Source organism: Ctenopharyngodon idella, chromosome 2 (assembly GCF_019924925.1).
Source record: "Ctenopharyngodon idella isolate HZGC_01 chromosome 2, HZGC01, whole genome shotgun sequence".
NCBI lineage: Eukaryota > Metazoa > Chordata > Actinopteri > Cypriniformes > Xenocyprididae > Ctenopharyngodon > Ctenopharyngodon idella.
The window spans coordinates 34,387,999-34,411,871 of NC_067221.1; the positions used below are offsets into that span (position 1 = coordinate 34,387,999).

The following is a 23,873-nucleotide window of genomic DNA, read 5'->3' on the forward strand; positions in this document are numbered from 1 at the left end:
ACAAGCCCTAACTACGTCACCTTAAAATAAAGTGTTTACCTAAATTTTATCTGTTTCAATACTTATGCATTGTCACACAAGCGAGAGTATGGAAGCCCTAAACGCGTAGTTTAGGGCTTCCGTGGAGTGACAGAAAATGCTTAGTCAAAAATATTCTAAAATTAAAAAAAAAAGGCTTCAGGCAAAATTTCACATCTCTGTTTAAAACTGCTCCTATACTTTAGTCTGAAACACTGAAAACACACAAGCCCAGAATTGACTGTTTGTATAATGATGATCAAATCTGATAGGCTATATTGTGTTTTTTTACTTTCAAAGGTTGGTGATGGATCAAATTTCAGATGATGTTGTTGGTTTGATCTCAGCTGCTGGTAAAGGAAAGATTCTGAATAAACTCAAGTAATGTATAATTAATTTTAGAATAAAATTGTACTCATTGCCATATTTAGTTATTCAGTATATTTAATAAATTGTTTGTAATATCTAATAATGAAATGCACTCATTAAATACTATAACTATTTTAATTGCCAGTTTAAATCAGCCTGAAAATCTTGAAAGTGGATATTGCCCAGAGATCACTGTGTCAGTCAGAGATGAAGACATCACGTATGAAACTCTTATCACTTGTCACATACAAAATTGCAGTCTCATCCTAAAACCTGATGCTTATTATAAACCTATACTGATGTTTATATCTGTGAATGCTTCAGGTTGTCTTTTAGCTCATCAGTGATCACATCATTAACTTTAACCTGTCCGAGCTCAGTGGTTTCCACCATCAACTGGGTGAATTCACACAAAGAGACACAGCTGTACAGTTATCAACATTTGTGAGTGGAAGATTCATTCTTTCTTTTTTTCAGATACCCCCTTAAGAATTGCCGCAATTTGACATCAAAAATATCATTAAAGTATTAGTACATCAGAAATTACTATTTATTCACCCTTGTGTTGTTCCAAACCAATAAAATGTGTTTGCAGTGAAATGAGGGTGAGTAAATGACAGAATTTTAATTTTTTAGTAAACTATCCTTTTAAGGATCTTCATGATCAGTGGGTAGATTTATTAGATGTTTACTAGAGAAAAATCAGTTAATTTCTTTTTTTATTCTTATAAAATCAAAGCATGTATATCTTTACACTTTGTGCCTGAGAACAAGCATGTCAGATTTAATACTTCATGTGGGTTTTGTGTTGTTTAGGGATTCTGAGGTAAAGGGACTGTTTACATTCCTGCAATCACTGTCTGGTTTGAAGAAAGTCTGTCTGCAGGCTTTAGGTCAGACTGGCACACTGGCCCCTGAAATCCTGTCCCTCATTCAGGCCTGTCCCAGCCTGACTGAACTCAGGTAACTACAGCAATATCTGAGCATTTACATAGGTTTTGTGTTGTTTTCTTATTACTATAGTGAAAAAAAAAAAAAAAATTATAAAATATATTAATAGTTTGTTATCCACATGACTTCTCATACTAACTATCATAAATAACTTTAGGTTTTCCCCAGCCATTTAGCACAGTAAACCAGAAATGCTTATAGTTTTAGAATGAATGTAGTTAATTTTTAAAATCTTTTTCAGGATAAATTTCATTAATAGATTCAACTTGGAGAAGTCCCTGAAGAAATCACTGAAGAAATCACTGAAGCAGATGGGTTTGATTCTGGCTGTGTAAGAGTTATATATTAGACATTTCTTTAGTCTTTTCTTTCAGATCATCATGAAGATTATGTTCTGTATTATGGGTGTTGAATGTTATTCTCATTAGCTGGGAAAATTCAGTGTTGATCAGGCCAGATGGGAAGAAATTCACAGTGGAGACGTTTAAGATGAAGAAAATAAAGAGTAAGAGCAGAAGTAAGCAAATAGTTTTTTTTTTTTTTTTAAATAATAATAATAATCATCAACACTCCTGCCATAGACGTACATTACGTACCTTATTATAACTCATATTCCAGAGAATAATCTAGAGAACTGACAACAGTCAGAAACATCTGATAGTAAAGCGTTCACTGTTGTATACATTACAAAACCCACAGATGATGACAAATGTTTTCTTTAGTAGATTTTATTTGAGTCTGACTGTTATTGCAGTTTTGTTTTAATCAATTAATATTTTTGTTCCTAATAAAGTTATTGGCCAAGTGGCGAGTAACTCAGTTCCCATTCGAAAGGGAACTCTACTCTGCGTTTGAAACGCAGCCAAGTATCAAATCTTTCCAATCCTATTGGCCGGCGACAGCCTATGACATCATCATAGCACGACCCGGAAGTGTATAAGGAGCGCCTAGAGAATCAGTCAGCATCTTTTCGTCTTTTGGGACTGTTGTGTCTGATCGCTATTGCAATCGAATCTGGTAAGGAATATTTTCTATCATGTCTGACAAACATTTCAGGAAGTGTGCTGACCCGTGTCCAAGGTTTTTGACACCTGAGGACACACACAACCTGTGCGTTTTCTGTCTGGGCGAGGAGCACGCACGGACAGTGCTTGAGGGTGCTGTCTGTGTTAACTGTGAGCGTTTTCCCATGAAGACGCTCCGTTCCCGCCTGTCACTCTTCTCGAGGGAAGGGGCGGCACATCTGTGCCTGGTGGTTCTGGCCCCGCTCGCGCTGAGGCATAGTGGCGGCAGAAATCATGGGGCTCGCAGGTGGAGCTCGCTGAGGAGTTTGAGATAGGCGTTAATCTTTCTCAGCCCCCAGCGCCTGGCAGGGATGAGTTGCTGGATGACGATGACGCCCTTTCTTTGACGTCATCGGATCCAGCAGCGAGTGCTCTTTTGGCTGCTAGCCCCAGAGAGCAGGAGATGGCGGTTGAAGAAGAAGCAGGTGAGCCTGCTGGTTCTTCTAAGCCTCCCTGCCCTGCGTATGCTGAGCTGCTGAAGGTTATGGAGCGCGCTTCTGGCAGGCTGCAGCTGCCTTGGGAGCGCGTTAGGAAAGAAACCGCACGCGGACGGCTTGACGAGCGGTTCCTTTCCAGCCATGGCCCTGCAGCTCCCGTGAGCCTTCCATTCCTTCCCGATCTTCATGTTGAGATCAAGAAGGCATGGAAGAACCCCGATTCGGCTCGTATTCATCGACATCAGCGAGCGAACTTCGCTGATGTTGAGGGATTGAGCCAGCATGGGTATGTGTCGATGCCCCCTATTGACGAGACGTTTGCGAACTATCTCATAACGGGGAGGGTGCCAACACTGAAAGCTCCGGTCCTGCCGACTAAGCCCCTTAAAGTGACATCTCGCTTAAACGGCAGGGCATACGTGGCAGTGGGTCAGGCCGGTGCGGCTCTACACACCATGGCAGTGTTACAAGCCTACCAGGCCGACCTGCTGAAGGATCTGGACCAGGGGCAGGGTTTGTCCCCTGAGGCGGTGGAAGAGCTGCGCTGCACCACAGATCTCACTCTCCGGGCCACTAAACAAACTGCCGAGTCGATCGGAAGATCGATGGCGGCGATGGTGGCCACTGAGAGACATCTGTGGCTGAACCTGGTGGACATTGGGGAGAAAGAGAAGGGCTTTCTCCTCGATGCCCCGGTGTCGCCCTCTGAACTTTTTGGCACCTCCATCAAGGCGGTGGTTGGGAAGTTCAGGGAGGCGAGGGCGCGCTCGGCAGCGTTTAGAACCTGGACCAGGTCCGAATCTGGGCCCAGACAGCCAGGAGGTCCTGGTCCATCTCGAGCTGAGGCTCAGAGACAGGGCCAGAGGTCCAGTGTGGCCACTCGAGCGCCTCCTCCTCCCAGGAGCAAGTCGCAGAGACGGCGGGACTCGAGGACGAAGAAGCAGGATTTAAGGGAGGTGATCGATCGCAGACGCCAACAGCGTCGGTAATCGATTCCTTCTCTTTGCAAGGGCGACTTTACACCTGCCCTCGCCCCTTCTTCCTCCGCCCCCTGAGTTTTGGATTCGTTTAACATGCTCAGGTGCTTCTTAAACAGTCAGGCTGACGGCTGTGCCCATGATGAAAATTTTTCTGAAGGCCTGCCTTCTGGCTTGATAGTGAAAGAGGCTCTTTTAGGCTTCAAGGAACCCTAGATTCCGTCCTTCTGTGTGGAAAGAGAAGGAAAAGAAGAGTCTTCGGTCTTCGAGCCGCAGGAAGGTAAGCTGGGTCTATATTTGTGTTTCAAAATATGTTGACCTTGTTTTCCTGTATAGTTTTCTCTGATTTTAGCTAGAGTAAGTTTGAGTTGTCACTCGTCACTTCAGTTAGATCTATGTCTAGTGTCGGCCTCTCGGCCGCCTGACATTGTTTGCTTGTTGAGCTTCGCTTTATTTATTTTCCTCTTCTTCAGTGAAGTTCAGAGGTGAAGCCCAGGCATTTCTATGCTGCTTGTGGCCTTGCAGGCCCACAGCTTAGCAGCCTAGGCTAGGACTAGGATTAGGTGTTTATCATTATAAATCACCCTTTGTATTACTATCCCTTGTTAGGTTGTATAGTTCCTAGTTCTGGCCTCGTCCTGAGGGAGTTGTTAGGCCATATGCCCATTTCCCCCTTGTTAATAGTGTAGGTGCAATGGCTGAAGCTAACAGCTAAGGTAGTAGACTGTTGTGAGTCTCCCTGATGCTGTTGTTTCAGGTGGTAGGCCCTTATCTTTGCGTAGATAAGTTTATGCTGTGTATGCTAGGCCCCACTTTCTAGAACCTCATCCATGCTATGAATTTGTCTTTCCCCTGAGCCCCTTGAATTAACATTCAAGTTTGAGGTTACGGTGCTAGCTTATTTTAGCTCCCATTCTCTAGGGTTCAGTACAGATGTTTTTCTGTTTGGTTTTATCCTTTTCAGGTTAGCATGTATAATATCAAAGTGTTATGTTTTCTTTGGGTTCTAGTTTTTGCCCTACACGTATGTGAGCTTTACTCCAGGTGCTGCCACAGGTTAGCACCTGTTCTCATAATTAGTAGGCTTGTGTTTAGCCTCTGTTTAAGAGCATGGTGACTATTTGTACTCCCCGTTTAGGGTTTGGTGTTTCACTGAGTGCATCACCTGATGGATTGCACACTCAGGTTGAGTGTAGGGAACCTCACATTCAGTTTGGTTCTGTTAGCTCCCTTTGGTTTGATCACTGCCACAACAGCTATATTGCATATACTGTAGGAGTTGTAGGCTCTGTCAGATTGAGCCTCCTTCTAGTATGGTAGCTTGTGTTTTACAAGCATTGCTGGTAGATTCATGAGTTCATGGTAGATTGGTTCATGAGTTTTGGTCACTTAATTTAGCACTGCCACAGGTTTATGCCCGTGTCTGTTTGAGGTAGTAGGCCTTTTTAGGCCTCCTTCAGACCATGGTAGCATGTTGTTTTGCCCTTTGTAATTGTAGTTGGTACATTGCCTGTTGGAATGTGTAGACTTTGCTTAGGTTGTGTTAAGCTAGTTACCCACAACTGTTGGTTGGGTTTAGAGCTGGTCCCCTTTGAGCTTGGTCCCCTTTATAACCACTAGCTGGCGCCACGTGTTGTTGGAGTTGTAGGCCCCGTTAAGGCCTCCTTTCAAATAGCATGTTGGCACAGTTCTATGCTGGTTTGTTTCGTCACCGTCATTGGCCACGCCCGTCTCTGCTAAGGAGGCCTCTCTCAGAGTATTGTGGCGGAGTGTGTACTCCTCTTGTTTAAGAGTAAAAGGTGCTTTACTGAGTGCATGGCCTGATGGCTTGTGTGGAGATAATAGCCACTAGCCGATGCCACGTGTCTTAAGTTGTAGGCCTTCTGGGCCTCCTGTGAGAACATGTTGGCGTATGTTTGTGTACTCCTCTCACTTTGAGAGTAAAAAGTGTTTTTACTGAGTACATTGCTGAGTGGCTGGCCTCTCAGGGTGAGTTTATTTAGTAAACCATACGGTGGTTTGGTTTTCTACATTTGCTCCCTTGAGCTTCGTAGCACTTACACGAGCTGATGCCACATGTCTGTTTGGAATCTTAGACCTGTCTTGAGGTCTCCTTAGGACGTGATGGCGTATGTTGTACTCCTCTTGCTTAGAGAGTAAAAGGTTTTTTACTGAGTACATAGCTTGTTGGTTTGTGTCGGTTTCTTTAGCTCTAGTCGAGCTAAATAGCTACCTCATAAGTAAGTTGGTTCTATTTTGCTCCTAGAACTTTAGTGGCCACTAGCTATCGCCACGTGTCTACAAGTAGTAGGCCCTCTGTGCCTCCTTTGAGAGCATGTTGGTGTATGTAATGTGTACTCCTCTCGCTTAGAGACTAAAAGGTGTTTTACTGAGTACACTGCTGGATGGCCGTTGGCATAGGGTTTAGTTGATTTAGTATCCTCTCTGTAGTTTGGTTGTTGTCCTCCCTGGAGCTTGAAACACTGCCATGAGCTGATGCCACGTGTCTGTCTGAAGTTGTAGGCCTGTTTTTTGGGCCTCCTTTAGATCATAATGGCGTATGTTGTACTCCTCTTGCTGCTAAGAGTAAAAGATGCTTTTACTGAGTACACTGCTTGTTGGATTGTATTAGGTAGACTGTCGTGTGGACACTTTACAGTCTTATCTGCTGTTACTTTCATGTGGTAGATGCTTGCTCTCAGCTCTCAGTGTTCAAGGTGTGTGGCCTCGATAGGCCTCCCTTGGATTTTCCCACTCCCACTTCTGGGGTTGTAACTTTAGCAGCATAACATGTATTGTTTTCTACTCTGTGTAGAACTATGGTCATGTTGTAGGCCCCTTCCTGGCCTCCATGATTGTGTGCCTACAGTATGGTCTATCTGTTAGGTCGAGCTTTGTACTCCCCTGTTTGGGTTGTCCTATATAGTGCTTACCTCCCTAAGCTGGTTGTTGGTTGAAGGCTTATATGAGGCCTCCTGTTTTAAGACCAGCCCCCAGGCTGGTTTGTGCTCCCCTTTATCAGGGTTTCTTTAGCGCACAGCCTCCTCAGTGCAAATAATCAGGTGCTGAGTAGATCCTAGGATTGAGCAGAGTTTACTCTCCTCAATAAGAGGGTAAAAAGCATTCAGCTGAGTTCTGCTCTCCGGGATGCCCGTCTCTACGCTTGGGTTTGAGTTGCTTACTGCCTTTCTACAGTCGCTCTTACTCGCTGTCTTCTCTGAAGAATGCGAACGAGACTCTGCGTTTCCTTGCCATGCTCCGGGGCTGCCTGCTGAACAGTCCTTCAGACGATAAGATACTGACTGATTCTCTAGGCGCTCCTTATATACTTCCGGATCGTGCTATGATGATGTCATAGGCTGTCGCCGGCCAATAGGATTGGAGAGATTTGATACTTGGCTTTCAGACATCGGTTCACGTGTGACGTTCCCCATAGCGTTTCAAATGCAGAGTAGAGTTCCCTGTTCTCAGGGAACCATGGTTACATACGTAACCTGAGACGTTTTATTTACCTTGATTTATTTAATAATTTGTAATTCATTTATCTTATTTAACAAATCCAATTTTCATTCTTACTTATTGCTTTGGGGTATGATAATTTTAGAAGCCATATATATATATATATATATATATATTTATGACAAATGCTAGATGTTTTTTTTTTTTTGTTCTTAATGGTGTTAAAATGTTTGAATTGTTTTTTGTCTGACAGAAGGAGAGAGTTCAGATTCTGGATCTTGCTCATCATTAAAAGCAGAATCATCTTCAGCACAATCAGTGAGTAGCAGCTGTCATGAAGAGGATTCTTAAAACAATTCTATTTTTTTTGTTCTGTGATATTTCTGTGTGATTAATTACTGTGAATCTGGAGATGGTTTTGAAGCTATAGAACATTTCACTAAAAACAGTGGTAGAGTATTGTATCTAATGACAATATTTTGTAATCACGTTACTTAACCCATATTGAGGTTTCAGGGTAAGATAAATGATTAAAATCCCATTATTCAAAATGTTTACAAAAATTTGAAATTTAATCTTTTAAATAAAATTTTGGAGGATAAAATATTCTCTTAATTCTTTTCTTTACTTCAGTCCACAGGAGATGCAGAAGTGTTCACACCTGATCTACTTCAGACAGGAGAAGAAGACAAACACAAACAGAATACATACAGGTATTGAACACTTTGTTTTATTTTTGGACATTGTTAGAATATAAGCATACTGTTATGATGTAATAAAGTGTAAATTAATATTATGTCCTCCAGGTTTGTGTGTCCACATGCTGGTCAGTTTCGGTGCAGTCTGACCAACCTTGTGTTTGTGATGGAGGGTGAAGGAAAGATGCTATATAACATTGTCTCATGGGATCCTCATGTGTTAGATGGTTTGGGTCAGATACAGCCTGCAGGACCCTTGTACAACATTGACTGTTCAGCAGGTTCAGTCTCAAAACTGCACTTTCCACACTGTGAAATATTCTCTGGTATGTTTATATCTACATCCTAAATATTAATATGCTTCATAGTTGTTGTCTTGGAACAACTGTATAGAATTTATGGAACAGTGACTGACAATTTACATATCAATTACTTGAAACGGCATCTATTGAGGATACAGTCAAACCCAAATTTATTCAGACACCTTACATATTTCATTCATTAATTCAGTTTATTCACTATAGTTTAAAAAATGATAATAAAATATGACAAGATCTCAGACTTAAACTGTGTCAGAAAAAGTAATCTTAATTATGTCAGATAACACTTAAGCAAAACATGGTCAGGTCAGGTCAGGTCAGTGTCTGAATAATTTTTGGTTTTTGGTTTTTATCAATTATATCTGTAGTCCACTGTATGAAGAATTTATAGGTATAATATGTCACAGTTTACTTTATTTTGCTATCCTCACTTACATCAACTATAGTGTCCTGCACCCACTAGTAAAAATAGACCAAAAATATCAAAAATGTCTGAATAATTTTTTGGCTTGACTGTATGTATGTAAATATTTTGCAAGGAGTGAGATGAGAGATCTTAATGATTACATAAAAAGCACTTCATGTAAAATGTTGGCCACTGTATAATTAGAAAAAAGCAACCTTTATTTTACCAAATAATACAATTCTTAAATGTATTTTGCAGAGGAAAATAAGGACGGTTTGGCTGTGGCACATTTCACTGGTGGTAATGTAGAAATAATACAGCCACTCAAAGTGACAGAAACTCATGTGATCATTGACATCAGAGAACTCAGCAATTTTGTCCTTGTCTGGATAAAAAGTAAACTTGGCTTCCCCATTAGAGGCCAGGTTTTGCTCTTCCTTCAAACACTATCTCTTGAAAAGAAAAAACTTAATGTCCACTTGCTTCCAGAGAATGTTCCAGTATCAGAGGTACTGCTATCTGAACGGATTGTTCCTTTTTTTTTTTTCTCTGCGCTTTCTGTTTAACAGAGTATTATAAAATAAAAACACACATTGAGCATATTTGTGTATATACATTATTACGGCCTTTGTATATTGACATTATTATTATTGCTTTCCGTGATGATGTTATTGTATATATGCAGTTAATACCTGGTGTTAGAGTGCATTTGGTGATTTGAATATGATGCAGGTTTGTGCTGAAATACTGTGTGAAAGTAGCAGAAATGTTGAAGTAAATTCACCCCCTTTTTTATTTTGTCTCTCCCCCCGCCCACTTTCCTCAAGGTCCAGAGCAGGCACCAGGATAAAAAATACATTGAGACAAGTTCAAAATGTCACCTGATTCTTAACCAAGAATACAGTCTGTGTTGTCAGCCAGAGGAATGTGAAGTGCAACCAATGGTAACAATATTTATTGAATAACATTTGAATTTCAACTGAATTTTAGCATGTTCTATGTTGGTGTCCAACATGTCCAATTACTTTTTTTTAATCAATATTCTATTATATGAATTAGGGAAGGTATGTATATAGTGCTGCGACTGGTCACCACAGTTTTTGTTAATTGTGTTAATTATAAATATCAGAATAAACATATAGACCATATAGTTCATATAGTTTATGATTCTACATGTAGATTATTAAAGTCTATCAATTTGGTCCATTAATATTAAATGTACAAACCCGATTCCAAAAAAGTTGGGACACTGTACAAATTGTGAATAAAAAAGGAATGTAATGATGTGGAAGTTTCAAATTTCAATATTTTATTCAGAATACAACATAGATGACATATCAAATGCATAAACTGAAAAAATGTATCATTTTAAGGGAAAAACAAGTTGATTTTAAATTTCATGGCATCAACACATCTCAAAAAAGTTGGGACAAGGCCATGTTTACCACTGTGTGGCATCCCCTCTTCTTTTTATAACAGTCTGCAAATGTCTGGGGACTGAGGAGACAAGTTGCTCAAGTTTAGGAATAGGAATGTTGTCCCAATCTTGTCTAATACAGGCTTCTAGTTGCTCAACTGTCTTAGGTCTTCTTTGTCGCATCTTCCTCTTTATGATGCGCCAAATGTTTTCTATGGGTGAAAGATCTGGACTGCAGGCTGGACATTTCAGTACCTGGATCCTTCTTCTACGCAGCCATGATGTTGTAATTGATGCAGTATGTGGTCTGGCATTGTCATGTTGGAAAATGCAAGGTCTTCCCTGAAAGAGACAACGTCTGGATGGGAGCATATGTTGTTCTAGAACTTGGATATACCTTTCAGCATTGATGGTGCCTTTCCAGATGTGTAAGCTGCCCATGCCACACGCACTCATGCAACCCCATACCATCAGAGATGCAGGCTTTTGAACTGAGCACTGATAACAACTTTGGTTGTCCTTGTCCTCTTTAGTCCGGATGACATGGCATCCCAGTTTTCCGAAAAGAACTTCAAATTTTGATTTGTCTGACCACAGAACAGTTTTCCACTTTGCCACAGTTCATTTTAAATGAGCCTTGGCCCAGAGAAAACGCCTGCACTTCTGGATCATGTTTAGATATGGCTTCTTTTTTGACCTATAGAGTTTTAGCTAGCAACAGCGAATGGCACGGTGGATTGTGTTCACCGACAATGCTTTCTGGAAGTATTTCTGAGCCCATGTTGTGATTTCCATTACAGTAGCATTCCTGTATGTGATGCAGTGCTGTCTAAGGGCCCGAAGATCACGGGCATCCAGTATGGTTTTCCGGCCTTGACCCTTACGCACAGAGATTGTTCCAGATTCTCTGAATCTTTGGATGATATTATGCAGTGTAGATGATGATAACTTCAAACTCTTTGCAATTTTTCTCTGAGAAACTCCTTTCTGATATTGCTCCACTATTTTTTGCCGCAGCATTGGGGGAATTGGTGATCCTCTGCCCATCTTGACTTCTGAGAGACACTGCCACTCTGAGAGGCTCTTTTTATACCCAATCATGTTGCCAATTGACCTAATAAGTTGCAAATTGGTCCTCCAGCTGTTCCTTATATGTACATTTAACTTTTCCGGCCTCTTACCTGTCCCAACTTTTTTGGAATGTGTAGCTCTCATGAAATCCAAAATGAGCCAATATTTGGCATGACATTTCAAAATGTCTCACTTTCAACATTTGATATGTTATCTATATTCTAATGTGAATAAAATATAAGTTTATGAGATTTGTAAATTATTGCATTCTTTTTTTATTCACAATTTGTACAGTGTCCCAACTTTTTTGGAATCAGGTTTATATGTAAAATGACAAACAAACACCTGTTAACAATTTAATTTTAAGGCCTTTAAATGTAGCTCATCCAATCAGAATTCAGAGTCACAACTAACAACCTCATAATATTACCTTTATGTTGGTGTTCTTGTTTTCAGACTGAGATGTTTGAGTGTAATTTTGGCCCAAACTATCATCCCACATTTGAAGTGTTTCTGGATGTCAACATTGAGGAGGTCAGACTGGGTATTTTAGACAAAACTGAAGGTGGGAAGGAAGTGTGGAACAGACGGCGAATCTTTCTTACAGGTAGTCTTGAAATTCTGTTGTTAAAAGCTTGTGCAGGAGTAAGTGATTTGAGAAAGTTTGGGAGAGATTTTAAGTTTATCTATAGACACTCCTCTGTGAGAAATGTCATGTATATGCCCTTGGTTACAGTGTTGGGAAGTTTATTCTTTAAAATAGCTACGCAAGCTAAAAACTATGAAAGGTATTTTCTGCCAATTTTAAATAAATCAATTAAATGATAAAAATTAAAACTAGTTCACCCAAAAATGAAAATTCAGTCATCGTTTATTCACCCTCATGTCATTCCAAACCCGTAAGACTTTTGTTCATCTTTGAAACACAAATGAAGATATTTTAAATGAAAACTGAGAGATTTCTGTCCCTCAATAGACAGCTATGTAACTACCACAAAACGTCAAAGTGGTACTAGTAACCTTTCACCCCAAAATGAAAATTCTGTCATTAAATACAACCGAACCTGAATAAGACAAGAACAAACCTTTTCCGGAAACTCAAACGTAAGGTTCATTCTCATGTTGCGCAGCACCTTTGAGCACCCAGAAGAGGTTTGTTCATGTGCATTATTCAAGTTTGGTTGAGCTTCTGCTGTTTGCTGATCAATTTTTACATGCGAGTAAAAGCCTAAATTAAATCTGTTCATCATAAAAAGCGATTGATTCTCTTCAGAAAATTTGGAATAAACCACTTGTTTAATATATAGATTAGTTTTCTGATCTCTTTATGAACTTTTGTCAGTTTCAGTTGCGTAGGCAATCTATGAAAGGAAATCTAACAGCATTGTGTCATCAAAAAGATATTCATTTGTGTTCCGAAGATGAACTAAAGTCTGAACGAAGACACGAAGATGAGTAATTAATGACAGATTTTTCATTTTGGGGTGAACTAACCCTTTAAGGCTGGTACTCGAAGGATAGTGCTTTATTCCCTGCAAGGAGTGAGACCTAAAAGATTGTGATGACAGATTTCTCAGTGATCTCAAATGTCTTTTTTTTTTTTTTTTTTTTATCCATAGCACCAAGTAAAGTTGTAGAATCTCCTAAACCAGGTCTGACTTTAATGCTTAATATTTCAATTACATATTTATTTCTGTAATTGTTTCACACATATTGTACACTCGTCTGAAGACTAACTCAAATCATCTTTTGTTTCAATCAGAAATTGAATTTGTGAACACACACGGAGATAAACTCATTCAGAGAGTTTCATCAGTGATGGCGATTGCTGACAGTTTGAAGAGCAAAAACATGATCACTAGTGAAATATGGAGAAAGATTAAAGCTGCAGAACCACAACAGCAGAAAATGAGAGACTTGTTGGAAGCTCTTGACTCTGGAGGATCTTCTGTAAAAGCAGAATTCTACAAACTGCTGAAGGAGAATGAACCTCATCTAGCAGATGAACTGGAGTCTGGACCCAGTAGACTGTCACCACAGTAATGCTGAGATTGAATTTGAGGCGTAAAGAGCAGCAACACCGTTATTATACCGTACATGTTTATATATGTACATGTTGTAATATTCTGTTTTTCAAATTTTATACTCTATTTCCAGATATAAATTAGATTGTCACCATGTAACATTTTGCATAATAGGTCCCCTTTAAAGTTACATTTCATTTTTTTTTTTCAGACTGAAACAACAAATTCATTTTTTGTTGTTTCAGTCTGAATCTGAATTTGTGAAAAAACAGATGAACTCATTCAGAGTGTTTCATCAGTGATGGTGTTTGCTGACATGACTAAAGACTCTTATTGGATGTTCTTGACTCTAATGGATCTTTTATAAAAGCAGAATATTACAGACAGACTGTTGAAGGAAAAGAAACATTAGTAGACAAACTGGAGTCTGGACACAATAATTCTGAGAGAACATCAGAGAGGAACTTCAGTCGATTTGAGACAAAACCGGCAGCTACAGCTTCGTGTATATAGAGAGAAATCCAGATGCTTCTACTTTCCTAATTTTTATATGAACTCCAGAAATTTGCATGAAACCTGATGATCATGCATGGTTTGAGAAGGATCCAAAGAGCATCTATTTAATACAGCCATGAAATGCAGAATCTGAACTATTTTTTTCATTTATGTTATAACTTTTAACAAATAATTATCATTTTCTTTGTTTTAAAACAAAATTTATATCCAGATTTAAATACTTAAATCCCTATATTTTGTTTTTGGTCCCAACTGTACTGTATGTATATGTGTGTTGATTGTCACTGTAATATGCTTATGTTTAATAATACTGTGGAAAAATAACAACATACAATAAAAAAAAAAAAAACGTCTACAAATTATTATGGGAAAAAGCACACGGGTCATTTTTCTTTTGTATTTTACATTTTTAAAATTAATAATACAACAAATAATTTTAAAAAAAGTTAATCATGAATGCAATATAAAGTACAGTTCTTTTTTTAAACAGGAGCATGAGGAAATGAATTTCAAGAGTCACACTGAAACGTGCTCGCATTTTGTTTGAATTAGAATCTAAATTTGTAAACAGTTTGTTTCATAATGGAAGTTGCTGACTGTTTGAAGACCAAAGACATGATAACAGATGAAATGTAGAGTAAAGTTCATGCTGCAGAACAACAACATAAGGAAATGAGAATCTTGTTGGATGTTCTTGTATGGTGTAACATATTACATGCTCCATTGAGATTGTGTACTGTAAAGTTTGAAGGTTTTCTATGCAATAGGTTATATTTAATTTATCAATAAAGATATTTTTTTTCTTTTTTAGTCAAAGTTTTGGACTTTTTTGTATGTAAGTGTTGAATAATGGAATAAGATTAACAAACAGATTGTTTCACAATATCACTTCTCTGTGAAATCTCTTATTAGGTATAATAGACCGAGCAGTTGTAACACTGAATATTCCTCTTCTAATGCAGGTTTGAACTGTCATCATCTGTGTGCACATTCACATTAGTCAAGTCAAGGCATATCACCTTTATTTACATATATAGCAAGATTTATACAAGATTGTTTCAAAGCAGCTTTACAGTGATAACAGGAAAATGATTCAAATTTTGGCTGTACAGCAGCTCTAAGAGAAAAGTGTCAATGTTCAGCTGAATTAGCATCCTCTCATCTGTGTGGTAAAGTTAAAGCACACAGTCCACATTCCAGCAAAAATATTTTTTTAAAATGTATTTTCAGGTATGTTTTTTCATTTTATTTTTTAACATTGTTATCATGGTCATGGACAGGACAGATACAGTCATTCCTTGTCTTCAACCATTAATTGTGGGAAATAGGAATTATTTATAGGTTTTTGACATCAAGGTATCAAAGAAAACAAATACCATGTGTATTCTGGTCAGTATGTGTAGGCTTACAGCAAAAAGTGTAAAACTAGCCCGGCCTAGCCTACTTTATTTCATAATTAAATAGGCTACTGAATGTTTGTAATAGTTACAAAAAAGAAAAGAAAAAATATTAAGATGTTGCATTTTACTGCGTTGGCAGTAAGGGTAGCCTCTCTATACTTTCGGTTTCGATTTCTGCTATAGCATAGTCCAAGTGTTAGGCTACTTCCTGCTTCTGGAGTCAGGAAGGTTTTTTTTTTTTGTTTGCGTTTTAAATGATGACAGAGCAAACAGTGTAGTTTCTTTGAATTCTCACTGTACTGCAGTATGAACTTAGGAACACTATTCAAATAATTATTTTACTGTATTTTAAAACGCAGGATAAATTCGATCCTTCACGATGGCGGATCCTCGAAGTGAGTGAACTATTTATGTAATTAAATTGCGAAATACACTGAACCTATAATGAAATTCGGGATGTTTTTGTTGTTTTTAAACTTATTTGAGATTGATGTTTTAATTAATTTATTTGGCTCCTTACAAAAGTGATCATTTCCTATGTTGAGGAAATGACCTTTTTTTCTTGTGGTCGACTAAATATGTTGAGGGAACATAGCCTACGTTTTTCTACTTTTTAAATATTATTTTAAGGGAAACCGCTTCTTCTTTTTTTTTTTTTTTTTTTTTGTTGTTGTTGTTGTTGTTTGTTTGTTTGTTTGTTTGTTTTTACCTCTAATGAATAACGAATAAGTGAAGGATGATGCACGATGTTTATGAGCAAGTGAATCGTTTAAATGAATAAATCGTTCTCGTTCCATTGTATCTTCCATTGTTTCGGACATGACTGTTTCTGTGTGTTAATTAATTAATTGGATCAACAACTCAATGCAGGCCATCAAGAGCGCTAGAGCCATAATGTCTATGGCTAGAGCGTCTGTAGCATTGGTATAGATAGTGGTCGAACAATAATTTAAAACCAGACATGTTTAGACAATCCTTACTATTTCAACATGGTGGACAGCTGCTGTGTATGGAAGCCCGTTTCCGCCACAATTGAGTAAAAAAATATAATTCTGTAAGTCATGATAATGAGAAACTTAATTATGACTTAGTATCTCATTATATTGAGAAACTTTCTCGTAATAATGACTTAGTTTCTCATAATAACGAGCGCATGCGCAAGGCAGCGGAGCAGTGACACGCTAGCGACATCCGCTGGTCAAATGCGATAACTCCGCAACCATGGCACGTTCTGCAAAAGTGTAATCTATAATATCATTAAATAAATAACATTATTGATAAATTATCAGTAGCCTGTGAGACGGGATATAGTCGTTTATTCATTTGTAACATTCATTTGTATTTTTGTGTATGAACAAGCAGAAACACAGAGTGGTGATCCATGGATTTCAAACAGATAGAGGAATGATAAGACAGCACACACCTACATATCCAAGTCTGTTAAAGAACGCTTCACCTGGAAAGCTGTCTTTTGCATACATTCTAATGAGTCATAAACATCTTAAAAGGTGTTTTCTGTAGGAATATCACTGGAATGAAGGTTTATGACTGGGCAAGTGCTTTAGGACCTGGTTTATATTAGAAAAGCTTTCCGGCGCCTTGTCTAGGCAAACCTGCACATCAAATAGCCTAGACTCATCCGCGAAATACGTGTTAACGTTAACACATAAACCCACACATTAACGAATACATGTCCTATTCCTTCGTTAATCTGATAGCTCTTGATATACAATCCCTGATGAAAATCTTTGGTTTTAATAAGAAACAAATAAAATATGACACGAGGGCGGATTAGAACCCAGAACCTCTGGCACACTGAACAAAAAAATCTACCCCTGGTCAATCAGGACAATTTAGTTCAAAATGTGGATCCACGTATTTATTGGCTAATGTAAATATTTTCGAGACTAACAATATATTGTATTATAGTAGTTGTAAGGGCAAAAGGCGAAAGTATCATATTAAACATGAGGTCTTTGTCAAAAGGAGCTCGGGCAGTGTGAGCAGTGGTGAGCGGATTATTTCACAAGCGATTGTCGGCAAAGATATTTGCGTTCCCACGCAAAGATATTTTCGTTCCCTCTCAAAGATATTATCGTTCCCTTGCTGTGAGCTCGGACAAACACTTCCTCTTTAATGTCCCGCTGGCTGGCAGTAGTGTTTAAGTCAGCTCCATATGTTAATAATGCGCGACTCATAGAGTTTGAACTTGTTGGACTCAAATATAAAGAAATGCAGTCAGTGCTTAACTAGGTCAAGGAGTTCAGTAAAGTTGCCGATATATTCACAGATTCGAACTTCCCGGATAACTCGTGAGCTAAACGTTGTCAAAACACAAATGCAGCTATTTCCAATCATATTAACCTAGAAAACGAGCTACAACAACCCAATTTTCCTCAAATGTGCTTTATAATATATAAATTGGTCTCTATGAGCAGGCGGCGGAGAGACAAGTCTGAAGGGACCGTCTGAAATGTGCAAAACCCTTTTGCTATATTATGAAAAATACAAATACTCAATAACTTCACTGTAACACACTGTACTGTCACCAAATTCAGTTAACACATTACTGCTCTCCTGCTGGTTATAGGTACTACAACACAGTTGTACAGTTTGGCTAGTAGCACATAAAGGCCTTTACACAAATGATGGTGGTACAACAGCTTTTGCATGATAATTGCTTACTGAATATAATGGCATTACAATTTATTTAATATTTTTACTAATAACAGTTTTTGATTTTGTTTCATAATAAATAATCATAAAAGTTATGCTTTTTTTTATCTAACTAAATGTTCCAGTACAACCAGCAGGAGAGCAGTGACATATGAACTAAATTTGGTGACAGTACAGTGTTACAGTGAAGTTATTGAGTATTTTTCATAATATTAAACTCTCCCACTTCAGCAAAAGGGTTTTGGGTTTTGCACTTTTCAGACGGTCCCTTCAGACTTGTCTCTCTGCCGCCTGCTCATTGAAACCAATTTATTATAAAGCACATTTGAGGAAAATTGGGTTGTTGTAGCTCGTTGTCTAGGTTAATATGATTGGAAATAGCTGCATTTGTGTTTTAACAACGTTTAGCTCACGAGTTATTGATCCGGGAAGTTCGAATCTATTGGCAACTTTACTGTACTGAGTTAAGCACTGACTGCATTTCTTTATATTTGAGTCCAACAAGTTCAAACTCTATAAGTCGCGCATTATTTGTGTGCATTATTAACATATGGAGCTGACTGAAACACTACTGCCAGCCAGCCGGACATTAAAGAGGAAGTGTTTGTCCGAGCTCACAGCAAGGGAATGATAATATCTTTGCGAGGGAACGCAAATATCTTTGCGAGGGAACGCAAAAGATTTGATTTTTTTTCCCCTCCAATCCCAATTTTTTTCCACCACCACGTCCCTTTAGGGGCTCCGTACTATGCAGTAGTGATCTGGACCATTATTTTAAAGTGAAAAACATCTTTTTCACTTTAAAATAATGATCCAGATCACTAGTACTTCTTGAAGAATGACTAGGTACTTGAGTAATAAGTGATGCATTTTATGACCAGGTTCCGAGTAAAAAAGGACAATCTTCAAGAACTACTATTGATCTGGACCATTATTTTAAAAGTGAAAAAGATTTTTTTTAAAGTAGTTCCTGCATAGTGATTAGGTAACACTTGAGTAATTAATGATGCATTTCATGACCACGTGGAGAGTAAAAAAATATAATTGCTCACATCTCAGATACTTTAATGTTGTGATTATTAATTAATTAGTAATTCTTTATAATTTATCATAGTTACCTATTAATTCTTAAAGTCCCCCTGTAGTTAATTATTTGATCCCTTAAAACTCATCTTTGATCACCAAAATGATTGGTGATGACATATTTAAAAAAAAATTCAAGTGAAAAAAAATTCTTCATGGCTTAAAATAGCTTGAAAGTAACTCCACACCCTTGCCTCATTTAATATACACGGATCAATGAATATGCAAATTAGCCCCGCCTTCACTCGCTCACGCCAGCTCGGAGAGTCTACTGTTGCTGTAGTTACGAGCAATTTTTTTGTGTTGTGGATATTTAAGAAAAAAGCTTGCTTCGCTTCACACTCACACGCTCAGACCAATATTGCTTTAGCTATGTTTTATAGTATTAAAATATTTCGAAGGACAAAAACATGAACTTTATTGGCTTTAATTCAAGTCAGCTGTCACTTTACTTTGGCGCGAGCCCCTATGCGCTCGCACACTTGGCACAGCCCTTGCGACGGTTCTGTCATTAATTAATATGAATTAATATGATTAGCCTTTTGCTTGACTAAGTTATCAAACAGCTAATAATGTGTTGCTAATGTTACACAAACCATGTTCCTGTTCTTCATCTCAGAGTCAGACAGCTGCCTTCTAACAATCAGTATCCTTAGAAATGCTTTGAACAACTCAGAACGTCAGTGGAGAAAGGCATATAGTTCATCATAACATCGTAATAGACTCGCTATATTGCTAAATCTACACAATTTTTCATATCAACAGAAAATTTACCGGGATAATCTGGCTTCTCTTGAGACTTTCCTGCTTCAGAGCAGTCATAGTTAATGATATACTAAATCCTGCCGGCACGTTGTTGTGATTGGTTACAAGGTAGTATGTGGTAACCAGCAGGTGGCAGCAAAGTAGCATTTATTTGCGCATTATATCAGCCATTTCCTCTAATCGTTTTTCACTTATTTTCTTTTTGACTAAATATTAAACATTATAAAATAACTAGGTTTAAAATACATTTTGTCAATGTGAAGTATGAAGTAGGCTACTCAATCTTATGAAAAACAATAACTTTTCTTGTGAATGAATTACACAGCAGCTGTCAGTCAGTGCAGCGCAAGATCAATGATTTCAGCACACTTGTAAAAACACACATTTTATTCAATTAATCTAACTAAAGTGCACAATAAATATTTAATTTGTGACGCTTTTTTTTTTATACGAAAGTGGAGGAACACTGAGGAACGTCTTTATTTATTTTTTATGCTGTCTTACGTTTAAATAACTAAATTAATGCTATGCCTGACTATTTAAGTGACTATATTCTGATTATTAACTAAGTATCACACTACTGATGCTCAACACACCAGAAAACGACATCTCACCGGAAGTTTTCGAGCTGGCTTATATTATTGCGGAAGTTCTAAAGAACGCTCCGTTGCATATAGGCCTATAGTCAATTGAGGTGTAGGAAACACTGGGACATGACATTATGTAATAAATCGATATGATTTTGATTAAAAATAAGCTACTTCGAGTGGTAGACATTTGAACTTGAAAATAGTGTCAAAGACTTTATATAGTCTTAAAGGGACTTTGATAGTGATCAAGCCACCTCTTCCACCATGTATTTTTCCTCTTCCTCTGTAGGTAAAGCAGGGAGTCTTGTGATTGTTTGTCAAGCCAGCCAATCAGAATTTAGCAGCCTCATCTCTGATTGGCTGGAATTATGGCATATTGTAACGCTCGGTTGTGTTGAGCAAGCGAGCCGTCGGCGATTAGAGAGCACTCAGCATGGGTATCAGGAGAGCAAGCAAGTGAAACGTTGCACACGCGAAAAAGAACGTCCGCGCACATTCAAATAAACTTCTTTTAAATGCAAAATTGATTTTCCTTCGCTCGAAATTTTTTATTTGCGAGACGGACATTTCTCCGCATAACTCAGTTCACGCGCGTGCGAAATGCCCTTTTGCGATCTCAAAATAATCCCATACATTTGCCCATCACTAACGACAACCAGAAGGTGCACAGTAATATACTCAATAACTAAGTATATACTCAGTAACTTTAATTAAGCAGAATGGGGCCGTTAACACAGAACAGGTTTATCAATTCCATTGCGCTACTACCAGTGGTTCTCAACCTTGGGCCAGCGCCCCCTATCCATTATCCAGGTACCTTACCGCCCCCCCACCCCCAGTACCAAGACACCTGTAATTTTGTTTATTTACCGCTAGAGCGCCAGAAGTTACCGACTGCAGCTTTCATATATAATTAAAAAGCATGTCACTGAAATCTAAATAACAGATTTGATTTGACTGAACAGCAGCAGGGCTTAATTTGTGCCGGAACAAGCCGGATCCAGATCCGGCACCTCATTTCGGGGATCACCCATCTCATATAACACCAAAAGCGGTCCATGCCGTGTTTTATGTTTTCCGACACATAAGCAACATATAAAGTCGACCCTTTTTTTCTTTTTAAATTGACACGACCAATCCAAGTCAAGCCAAGCCAAGCATAAGAATACCAAAATATATAATATACATATACAGAACAAGAATAAAAACTTATAAGTAGCAATAAAGAAAACAAAACATATTCATTTGAAGCGAAACAGAGTAAAAAACAGTGTTCTCACGAAGCCTACCTCTCTCGTTCGGCACAAATTCAAATGTTTCCATATTAGCATTGTATTTGGATGCTGAACTATCATTTATTATGTAGACTAGGATTTGTACTTTCAATATCGACGAAAAAAAAAATCATCCTCTTCACATGAGCAAAAATGTGCTTGGCAGGATCAGCATGGTCACGCTGAACGGCACAGATAGGATACGGATTATTTGAAATGAGCAGTGTAACTTTTAATATGTTTGGTTGACTGTGTTTTATTTTGATAATGAACAGGCTGTGATGTCAAGTTTGCAATGCTAGAATATGTTGTGTGCGCACGTGAGGCGCTGGCGCAATCGCTTGAACTGTTTCCTTATACCAGCACACTCAAAAAAATATTTAACCCCAAAAGTTAAAACTTATGTAATTCAATTGCATATAAAATTTCCATCCAATTTAATCACATAAATCCAACGTAAAAAAGTTAACTTTTACTTAAGCTTCCCCATCATGTTCAGTTGACTTGAATGAATTAAATAAAGGTTATGTTAACTGATAAACTGCAATTTAAGCTTGTGTAATACATAAACCTTACTCTTTTCAAATAACTTATTCTTACTTGCTTTATATAACTATCTTACATTTCTTTATTTATATTAAATAAATGGTCAAACACGTGTTACATTTATAAACATTTATTGTCACAATTGCTCCAGGAATAATAAGAAACATCCAATCTGACAAAAAAAATAGAACATAATGCAGTATTTCACAAATTAAGGCAACTGTTTACTGCAGTTTTGTGCCTTCTCCCAAACTAACAAAATGGTTATGGCTGTGTGCCAACAAGTTCATAGATCAACATGGAACCAAATTTCAACATCAAACATTATTTTCACAATTTCAAGGTAATATTGGGATCTCACTGCATAGTATTGTCATCAGTTTGTGCTTTCACTTATCTAAAACTTGATACAGATCTGTAAATGGTTACATTCCTTGTAAACATTTGTTCAAACAAATAAACAATCAGGACACTTGGGGAAAAAAGAAAAGCAATCTGAAGGATTATAATTTACTTTACATATAACAGGTTTTCTGTTGTCCGTCAAATTTCAGCATTTAGGCATTCAGTAGCCCAAGTGTGCTACTCACAAGTTAACTTCCTGGACAAGGAATAGCACAAGGGCTAACATCTTTGGGTTTATTTGCCCAAAAATGAAATTTCTGTCATTAATTACTCACCCTCATGTTGCTCCAAACCCCTAAGACCTTCGTTCATCTTCAAAACACAAATTAAGATATTTTGTGTGTACAACATCAACTGCGTAGGAGACTGACATAAAAGGGAAGACATTTTTGAATAAAGTCATTTTTTGTTTTTTTTGTTTTTTTGTTTTGCGCACAAAAAGTATTCTCGTCACTTTATACTATTAAGGTTGAACCACTGCAGTCATGTTGACTATTTTAATGATGTCTTTACTACCTTTCTGGACCTTGAAAGTGATAGTTGTGTTGCAGTCTATCAGAGGCCAGATAGCTCATGGATTTCATCAAAAATATCCTAATTTGTGTTCTGAAGATGAACGAAGGTCTTACGGGTGTGGAACGACATGAGGGTGAGTAATAAATGACAGAATGTTCATGTTTTGGTGAACAAAAAATTTGATGTGTTTAAATGTATCAGAGAGGAAGCCAGAAGGTGCATTAGGTGCAGTCTCTTGATTTGAGTTAGTGTCATCGGTTCATAGTGTCATCGATCGTACTGTCTTCAAATCAACATTACAGAACAAGTTTAAAAGTTTTCAATGTCCTTCCAGGGGATGGAAACATCTGTGTGATGTCCTAAAGTCCAAATTCATCATTACCTTCTGGAAGAATTCAAATGTGAATTTGAGACTCTGAGCGTAACTTGAGTGAGTAGATCAATCTGAACAGCATTATTAATCCAAAGGAAAAACTCTTAAGTGTTGTAGCAGTTTTACACCCTCTGTTGCTACTCCAATATCGTCTGGCTAGTACTCAGCACTTTAAGGGTCACAAAAAGGCCCAGAGTGGCTCAGACTTGCGACTTTACATCTCAGAATTCTGACTTTATAACACGCAATTGCGACTTTATATCTCAGAATTCTGACTTTATATCACGCAATTGCGACTTTATATCTCAGAATTCTGACTTTATATCACGCAATTGCGACTTTATATCTCAGAATTCTGACTTTATATCACGCAATTGCGACTTTATATCTCAGAATTCTGACTTTATAACTCGCAATTGCGAGTTTATATCTCAGAATTCTGACTTTATATCACGCAATTGCGACTTTATATCTCAGAATTCTGACTTTATAACTCGCAATTGCGACTTTATATCTCA

General features: G+C 37.9%; 1 protein-coding gene across 23 annotated transcripts in view; it reads left to right on the forward strand.

The window, feature by feature from the left end:
* LOC127495712 (NACHT, LRR and PYD domains-containing protein 1 homolog) overlaps positions 1-23,873 on the forward strand; it is a 158,867-nt gene that overhangs the window by 10,077 nt on the left and 124,917 nt on the right. For 6 of the 23 annotated variants that reach the window (XM_051862909.1, XM_051862936.1, XM_051862966.1 and 3 more), the window contains exons 6-17: positions 319-399; positions 533-607; positions 712-831; positions 1,204-1,350; positions 1,580-1,669; positions 1,767-1,855; positions 7,529-7,593; positions 7,909-7,988; positions 8,082-8,299; positions 8,958-9,208; positions 9,527-9,643; positions 11,644-11,794. The exons of 1 other annotated variant lie outside the window; for it this stretch is intronic. In XM_051862909.1, coding sequence (XP_051718869.1) covers positions 319-399; positions 533-607; positions 712-831; positions 1,204-1,350; positions 1,580-1,669; positions 1,767-1,855; positions 7,529-7,593; positions 7,909-7,988; positions 8,082-8,299; positions 8,958-9,208; positions 9,527-9,643; positions 11,644-11,794 — 1,484 coding nt within the window. 16 more of the 23 variants (XM_051862898.1, XM_051862957.1, XM_051863002.1 and 13 more) reach the window with 15 other exon arrangements.